We start from the raw sequence: 9,893 nt of genomic DNA on the forward strand, positions 1-9,893 counted from the left end.
TACATTGTGTAATATAAATAGAATTCTGAAGGGTCTAGCAGCTGTGTATAAGGCTCTATCTAATCAGTGTGTGCAATGTTCCTGGCAAGGTTCTAGCGGCCATAAAAGGCTCTATCCCTAATCAGGTATTATTATTGTGGAGCATGGCAGAGTTCCTAGCGGCCATGTATAAGGTTCTATCCATGTGGCCATGTATAAGGGGTGTGAGGATTTACATGTGCAACTAGCATGCTAGCTCAGTTCGCTTCCGTTACATATATAAGGCTCTATCCGAATGGTGTATGTGTTCTGTAGGTGCTAGCTGGGGTGTATAAGGCTCTACCTAAAAGGTGTGTGTTCTGTAGGTGCTAACTGCCGTGTACAAGGCTCTGTCTAGGGCTGGGATACTTGATTATTTTTTAAGCGATTGAAATCTGGCGATTATTTTTAGATGCATCGATTAATCTAACGATTCATTTTTTTCAGTCCAGATTCGATTCGATTAGATTATCTCCCCATTAATTAAATAATAGCAACTTATACATGTTGATTTACTGAAAAAAAAAAACATGGTTCCTTAACATTTTGCAATATCGTTTTATTGCTCTTAAAACTTTAAAATAAAAAGATTATACAAGTGCAAAAGTAATGCATTCTTAGTCCAGAGGTAGCATTCAATGAAGGTCTAATTTAGTGCCTGTCACTTTAAGACGTTTGTGAGGGAATCCTTGCAATTGTAACATTAACACAGTTAAAAGGCTGCTGATATGTGGATGCATTTCATAGCGAGAGTTAGTTCAAATAAGGGTTAAATTTCTTCTTCTTGGGACAAAGCACTTTTTGAGTCTTGAAAACACTTTTCCATTTTACATCCGATTTTGCAAACATTCAGTGTCAAGTCAATAAAATGAGCCCTGCATGAGTAACAAAATTGACAAGCAGCTGTAAGTAAGCATACTAAACTCGACATCCAAACAGTATTCTAACGTTAGCTTTGACTTTGCTACTGACTAATGGACGCGCATATTTTGCGTCGACGTCATCGATTATGTCGACGCGTTGTCCCAGCCCTAGCTCTGTCTGAACGGTGTGTGTGTGTGTTCTGTAGGTTCTAGCTGCCGTGTATAAGGCTCTGTCTGAACAGTGTGTGTGTTCTATAGGTTCTAGCTGCCGTGTATAAGGCTCTGTCTGAACAGTGTGTGTGTGTTCTATAGGTTCTAGCTGCCGTGTATAAGGCTCTGTCTGAACAGTGTGTGTGTTCTATAGGTTCTAGCTGCCGTGTATAAGGCTCTGTCTGAACGGTATTGTTGTGTGTTGTTGTATTGTTCTATAGGTTCAGCCGTAATAGGCTCTGTCTGAACAGTGTGTGTGTGTTCTGTAGGTTCTAGCTGCTGTGTATAAAGGCTCTGTGAACGGTGTGTGTGTTCTATAAGGTTCTAGCTGCGTGTATATAAGCTCTGTCTGAACAGTGTGTTGTGTTCTATAGGTTCACAGCTGCGGTGTATAAGGCTCTGTCACAGACGGTATTGGTATTGTTCTATAGGTTCTAGCTGCCATGTATAAGGCTCTGTCTGAACAGTGTGTGTGTGTTCTATAGGTTCTAGCTGCCGTGTATAAGGCTCTGTCTGAACAGTGTGTGTGTGTGTGTGTGTGTTCTATAGGTTCTAGCGGCCGTGTACAAGGCTCTGTCAGACCATCACGTGTACCTGGAGGGAACCCTGCTGAAGCCCAACATGGTGACCGCCGGACACTCCTGCAGCCAGAAGAACGCACCACAGGAGATCGCCATGGCAACAGTCACTGCCCTGCGCCGCACCGTACCCCCCGCCGTACCCGGTGAGTCATGACATCACACTACACACACACACACACACACGTACCCGGTGAGTCATGACATCACACACACTACACACACACACACACACACGTACCCGGTGAGTCATGACATCACACACACACACACACACACACACACACACACCGCATTACCGGTGAGTCATGACATCACACACCACACACACACACACACACACGTACCCGGTGAGTCATGACATCACACACTACACACACACACACACACACACACGTACCCGGTGAGTCATGACATCACGCACACTACACACACACACACACACACACACACACACACACACACCTGCGTTACCGATTGGTCATGACATCACACACACACTACACACACACACACACACACCGCGCGTACCGGTGGTCATGACACATCACACACACACACACACACACACACACACACCGCGTGCCGATTGAGTCATGACATCCGCGCGCACTACACACACACACACACACACGTACCCGGTGAGTCATGACATCACACACTACACACACACACACACACACACACACACCCACGTACCCGGTGAGTCATGACACACACGCGCACACACACACACACACTCTCACACACACACACACACACACACGTACCCGGTGAGTCATGACACACACACACACACACACACACACTCTCACACACACACTCTCACACACACACACACACGTACCCGGTGAGTCATGATACACACACACACGCGCACACACGTACCCGGTGACACACACACACACACACACACACTCTCACACACACACACACACGTACCCGGTGAGTCATGATACACACACACACACGCACACACACACACATCGCATCTCGTGAGTCATGATAACACACACACGCTAATAATAACACACGCACCGTGAGTCATGATACACACACACACACACACACGTACCTGGTGAGTCATGATACACACACACACACACACACACACACACACACACGCGCGCACGCACACACACACTATATATGCAACACATATCAACACAAATTAACGTGGACAATCATCTAAACATCTATGTGTGTGTGTGTGTGTGTGTATGTATGTGTGCGTTCATGTGTCTGCGTATGTGTGTGTGTGCGTGCGTACATGCACGTGTGTATGCGTGTGTGTGTGTGTGTGTGTGTGTGTGTGTGTGTTGTCTCCCTGTGTCAGGCGTGACCTTCCTGTCGGGCGGTCAGAGTGAGGAGGAGGCGACGCTGAACCTGAACGCCATGAACCAGTGTCCCCTGGGTCGGCCCTGGGCTCTGACCTTCTCCTACGGCCGCGCGCTGCAGGCCTCCGCACTCAAGGCCTGGAGCGGCAAGCCCGAGAACAGCAAGGCCTGCCAGGACGAGTTCATCAAGAGAGCCAAGGTAACACACACACACACTATACACACACACAGTACACACACAGTACACGCACACACTACACACAGACACACTACACATACTCACACTCCCACACTACACACGACTGCACTGACATCGCCACACACGCTTACACACACCATTACCCACACACCCACTACACATTCCGCACCTATCACCCACCATACCCACACACACACACACTTTCCTCACACACACACGTAATTCCTGCTTTGGTTGCTCTGTCCTGCAGAATAACAGCCAGGCGGCGTTTGGGAAGTACGTGTCCAGTGGGAGTGACGGAGCTGCCGCGGGAGAGTCCCTCTATGTGGCCAACCACGCCTACTGAGCACACACACAGACATGCACACCCCTCGTCTCCATAGCAACGGTGCACACCCCTCGTCTCCATAGCAACGGTTGCCACCTTGCCGAGCGCTCTAGAATATGACCACCCCTCTGGGTGTGTGTGTACATTTCTAATTCAGAAATGCAGCAATGTGTGTGTGTACTCACTGATGTTGTTCAGTTCCAGAACAGCGTGTGTGTGTGTGTGTGTGTGCACACGCTCCGATGGTGTACTCATGACTAATTTAGCCAGTAGTGTTGAGGTGTGTATGCTCACATGCGCACACACACACACACACACACTCCCAGAGGTTGGCCAGGGGTTAGTGTGAGTCTTTGTGGCCAGTATCTAGCTGCCCCAACAGCATATAGGCCCTCAACTCTCTCCTCCTTTCCTCCCTCTCTCCTCTCCTTCTCCACTGTAATCACTTTTAATCTCTTCATCATTCCCACCATGCTCTGCTCCCGCCCATTGCGTCGTCATGGCACCCGAGGGGATGGTGCCAGGGTGGTGTGCAGACAGACGCTCTAACTGCTGATGTTTGTTTGTTCTGTTTGTTGGTTGGTTGGTTTGTTGTTGTTGTTGTTGTTCATGTTGTGTAGTAATGCTTGCACAGCACCAGATGAATTAATTAATTAATTAAATGGTACCTATTCACCATACCACACCTCTGTGTCTGACTGGCGGGGGTTTTTTACGGGTTTACGTATGTCTTGTTTGCAATCACACTAGTATCCTGAGATGGAACGTGCACACACACACACACTCACACACTATCGCCAGACAGAACATTTCTTTTTCCTTTTTGCTGATTGACAAATAATAATAATAAATTTAACTAAAATCTGATCAGTGACTCAAACATTTCTAAAACCTCAACCACTGATGGTTATGACACACACTGTAGCATTATTAGCTGACTGCTAGTCTATGGGTTTGAGCCTAGATGCATTGCACACACTGTAGCATTATTAGCTGACTGCTAGTCTATGGGTTTGAGCCTAGATGCATTGCACACACTGTAGCATTATTAGCTGACTGCTAGTCTATGGGTTTGAGCCTAGATGCATTGCACACACTGTAGCATTATTAGCTGACTGCTAGTCTATGGGTGTGAGCCTAGATGCATTTCACATCACACATTGTAATGTTCACTTGGCTACCAAGAGGCTACCATTTTAATTTCCTTTCCTTTGTACAGGTGTAGGCTAATTCATTTGTACAGGTGTGTGTGTGTAGGTAATTCATTTGTACAGGTGTAGGCTAATTCCTTTGTACAGGTGTAGGCCAATTCCTTTGTACAGATGTGTGTGTGTGTGTGTGTGTGTGTGGGCTAATTAATTTGGCTACATATTGGACAGATAAATAATAAATAACAAAATGTCACCCATGGAGGAGATACTTGTTTGAGAGCAGCTAGGTGTACTTAGAACCTGCTAGCGAGCAGCTAGGTATACTTAGAACCAGCTAGAGAGCAGCTAGGTGTACTTAGAACCTGCTAGCGATCAGCTAGGTATACTTAGAACCAGCTAGAGAGCAGCTAGGTGTACTTAGAACCTGCTAGCGAGCAGCTAGGTGTATAGAATCTGCTAGAGAACAGTTAGGTGTATAAAACCTGCTAGAGAACAGTTAGGTGTAGGCTACATATAAAACCTGCTAACGAGCAGCTAGGTGTACATAGAACCTATTGAAAATTCCATTTGGGATATTGGAAATGCCATTTGGAAAATTTGAGAAATGGGGAATGTGTAGGAAAATGTTTACAGAAAAGCAAAGCGTTGTTTACAGAAAAGCAAAGCGTTGTTTGCCCAAATCATATTCCCCCTTTGTCAGGATTTGCGCCCAGTACAGATCCAGATCCAGAGTTACATCCAGTGATTTAGAAACGGGCCAGAAGCTAGTTACAGTAGCCTGCTTAGCGTAGGCTATATTTACACAATGTGCTTTTCTTAAAATTGAATAAAATCATAAAATGTTGCTGTATATTTCCCTGCTTGCATTCACTTAGTAGTGTGTCACACACACACACCAGTTTGATGCTGCTAGAGACTTTATTGATGAGACGCAGGAGAAGACCAAAGAATGGTCAGGCGGAGGTGTTGTTCCCTCCCTGCGTGGCCACCAGAGGGTGCAGTTCAGCTGTATTTGCGGATGGAGCCTCAATGAACTGGGTGCAGGTGTACACACGCATGTACACCCTGGGATAACCAAACCGGCCGCAGCCACGGCTGAAACTCACCACCCCGACCTGGACGAACTGCCCAAACGACTTACACACTAAGAGGCCACCAGAGTCGCCCTATACACACACATGCACACACACACATACACATGCACACACACACATACACATGCACACACACACCCCAAATATGCATGCTAAGTTAAGAATCCCGAGGATAAAAACACATTCACCTACATACACACACTTTATGGGTAGTTTCACAATCAGGGTAAGTCATCTTCGTCACAACCATTATCATCATCATCAATGTTTTATTCAAACCTCAGAAGACATATTGAGGGAAGAACCCTCGTTTCAAATGGTGCTGGGTATTAGAACCCTTGTTTCAAACAGTGCTGGTATTAGAACCCTCGTTTCAAATGGTGCTGGTATTAGAACCCTCGTTGGGTTGCTCGGTATGAGGTTAATTACATGTCTGTGTGCCTCCACATGTGATGATGTTGGTGCGTGTGTGTGATGTTGGTGTATGTGTGTGTGTGTGATGATGTTGGTGTGTGTGTGTGTGTGTGTGTGTGTGTGATGATGTTGGTGTGTGTGTGTGATGATGTTGGTGTGTGTGTGTGTGTGTGTGTGATGATGTTGGTGTGTGTGTGTGTGATGATGTTGGTGTGTGTGTGTGTGTGTGTGATGATGATGTTGGTGTGTGTGTGTGTGTGTGTGGTGATGATGTTGGTGCGTGTGTGTGTGTGATGATGTTGGTGTGTGTGTGTGTGTGATGATTGTGTGTGTGTGTGATGATGTTGGTGCGTGTGTGTGTGTGTGTGATGATGTTGGTGCGTGTGTGTGTGTGCACATGCATAAAAGTTAGTTCGTTATCAAATATCATCTGGTGCAACCATCAAGAAACTGCCATTTTGAGACTTTTATGGTAACACTTTATTTTAATGTGTCGCTGTTACAGTGTACTTACCTAATTAGGTACAGTGGTACAACCTGTGTAACAACATGTACTATCAGGTACTATCATTGTACTTGCATAATGTATTTGTGAGTACCTACATATAGTTGTTACATTGTAATACTGAGTGCTTTTACAAAACTTTGCCAATTTGCCTAAATTTTCATCAGAGGCAAAGAGCTGACCTGAGACCTGCTGGATGGGGTAAATCGGGTCATGATAGATTTGATATACAAAGCATGCTTAGCTCCAGTCAAGGCCTCATTGTCTTCAGTGTACATGTAACAGCTGTGCTGCTACAACCTTGTTACTCTTTGATACAGTGGAATAAACTGGAACAGGTCTTGTCTTGGAACAGGTCTACTAATTCACATGTACTGTATGGTGTAACAGCAGACACGTTTGTATATATGTAGATGTAAGTACTTAACTGGTACACTTTATTTTAATGGGTTTATTCCACTGTATCAAAAGAGTAATAAATGTGTACCAACACAGTTGATACATGTACTACAGTATGTAGGGTAATGGCAGACATGTTCCAAGACACCAATGACACAACATACATGTAATATGTAATTGTAAGTACTTAACTGGTACACTTCATTTTAATGGGTTTATGCCACTGTATCAAAGAGCAATAAGTGTGTACCAACACAGTTAATATATGTACTATGTAGTGAATTAGTAGACCTGTTCCAAGACATCGAAGACATAACATACATGTCATATGTATATGTAAGTAATTAACTGGTACACTTAATAGGTTTATTCCACAGTATCAAAGAGTAACAAGGTTGTAGCAGCACAGCTGTTACATGTACTGAAGACAATGAGGCCCTGACTGGAGCTAAGAATGCTTTGTATATCAAATCTATCATGACCAGATTTACCCCATCCAGCAGGTCTCAGGTCAGCTCTTTGCCTCTGATGAAAATGTAGGCAAATTGGCAAAGTTTTGTAAAAGTACTCAGTATTACAGTGTAACAACTATATGTAGGTACCCACAAATACATAATGCAAGTACAATGATAGTACCTGATAGTACATGTTGTTACACAGGTTGTACCACTGTACCTAATTAGGTAGGTACACTGTAACAGCGACACATTAAAATAAAGTGTTACCCAAACAAGTTTGTAATTATCTCTTATATTTGGAAAAACATATCTTAAATAACAGCTGGAAAGAAGTTGCCAAATTTGGACGTCATGTGGAATGACCTCAACAATACAATGAATATTAATTTATTTGTTCAAATTTATTTTTTGATTAGAAATGAAATAGTGACCTTTTAGAGGAATGAAGTTTGTTATGAGTAGGTGGTCAATTTTGTGCCTGTAAATTTGATCTCAAGTTGAAAATGTCATGTGGTGCCACCAAACATCATGTGGTGCTTAACTATTACAAAATGCTTTTTTGTGTGGTTTTACATTTATTTTAGGATTTATATGCCTATGCAATTTATTTTAGTGTTATATGGAATCAATTTTTATACATTCAGAGTACATTTTCAAAGATTTCAGAAAAAAAAAAAAATTACATTTACTCTTGGTACATTATAATGACAAAAATGTAAATAAAATCATTTTACATGTAAGTTTACTTTGGTAAATGTACATGTATTAATCATTTATCCCTCCTACTGTGTTCTGTTCAACAAGAAAGATATATTTGACTTATTATCAACATCATACAAATAGGCTATCACTATGTATGTGGCGGTGAGGGGCGTTAACACTGTAATATAGGATTTTATTACCATTATGTTAGTTTTGTTTCACATTATTAGTGATGATTGGGCAACATCATCAAAATTGTTTAATCATCTTTTTTTGTTTAAGTTTGTTTACTCTGAAAACTTCCCCATTTCATTTCTGTATCACTTTCTCTCTCTCTCTCTCTCTCTCACACACACACACACAATCTCTCTCTCTCACACACACATACACACTCTCTCTCTATCTCTATCTGTTAAACACTAGGCCTATTACTCTCTCCATCGCTGTATCTATCACAATATATCTATCACGCTAACTATAACTCAAACACACTATCAATCACAGATCACTATCTATCAAACAATCATGCTATCTATCACACTATCAATCTATCACACTATCTATCTATCTTTATCCATAATCTGTCTGTCTTCTAGCCTCCCCATCTAGTTAGTCTAACTTCTATGTCTTTTACTCAAAAAAGCTTTCATTCTGCTATTGTTAGTCTGTCTGTCTATCTTTTTATTTCTTTATCTTTTATTATCTCTTCCTTTCCATCCAACCATGCACCTTTGTCTATCTTACAGTTTTTCTCAGTTGCTTTGGTGCTTTTCTCACATCACTATTAACATTTGCACAGAAGTTAGTGCAATTCTCAAAACAATTAGTGCAAACTGCAAAACCTAGTGGATGACCTGCAAAAGCACGTCACTTGCTCAAAATGGATAGTCCATTCCTCAAAAGCAGGTATTTATGTCAATGAAACTGTCAGTGTCATCAAAATGAGAAGTCTTGGCACCATCGTTTATGAACAAGATAGTCAAATGGCTTTGTCATGTTTTCATTATGACAGTTCTCTCAGTGTTTTCCAATGCAAAAAAAGGTCAGAACTCGGTGACACTACCTGAACATGCTCAAGACAGCACTATACAGTACTTGTACAGCCATTTGAAAACTACAGTAAAGTTACACACAGGTGAGTAAGTGAGTACAAGACACTGAATGCATACATTTTTACTGTATGCTCTTTGCAATTCTACAGCACTGTGACAGAATTTGACTTGACTCAACAATTTTGTATGTAATGACTCAAGCAATGAAATGAAGACTATTAGTTTTATTGGGAACGACTATTCAGCATTCATAAGTATAGTTCATTTTGACTGACATGACATAAGCAAATGATAATGTTAAAAAACAGCAGAGAATTGTATGAAAGCAACTGATACATGTCCAAAAGTATTTGCAATTTGTTCAGAGGAAGGAGAAATTGCTACTATGATGTGCACAAATGACTAAATGTTGTGGAGGTTGAACTAATAGTTATGAGAATTTTCATTCTGATCTGAAAAAAGCACCAAAGCGACTGAGAAAAACTGTAATACCTTCTCCTGCCCCATCTCTTAAAATCATCTGCTAAATCCCATTCACTTTACGTCCTGAATTTCTTCTGTTTATCCCCTCGATCACTCACACGC

The 9,893-nt window shown here is 42.5% G+C and overlaps 1 protein-coding gene across 2 annotated transcripts in view; it reads left to right on the forward strand.

Moving 5' to 3' along the window:
* Nucleotides 1–3,658, forward strand: part of aldoaa (aldolase a, fructose-bisphosphate, a) — a 13,468-nt gene extending 9,810 nt beyond the window's left edge. For both annotated transcript variants that reach the window (XM_048233428.1, XM_048233427.1), the window contains exons 6-8: nucleotides 1,641–1,815; nucleotides 3,006–3,205; nucleotides 3,456–3,658. In XM_048233428.1, coding sequence (XP_048089385.1) covers nucleotides 1,641–1,815; nucleotides 3,006–3,205; nucleotides 3,456–3,551 — 471 coding nt within the window. In that variant the 3' untranslated portion in view covers nucleotides 3,552–3,658. The remainder of the gene's footprint in view (nucleotides 1–1,640; nucleotides 1,816–3,005; nucleotides 3,206–3,455) is intronic.
* Nucleotides 3,659–9,893: the final 6,235 nt, after the last annotated feature.

Source organism: Alosa alosa, chromosome 22, assembly GCF_017589495.1.
Source record: "Alosa alosa isolate M-15738 ecotype Scorff River chromosome 22, AALO_Geno_1.1, whole genome shotgun sequence".
Classification (NCBI taxonomy): Eukaryota; Metazoa; Chordata; class Actinopteri; order Clupeiformes; family Clupeidae; genus Alosa; species Alosa alosa.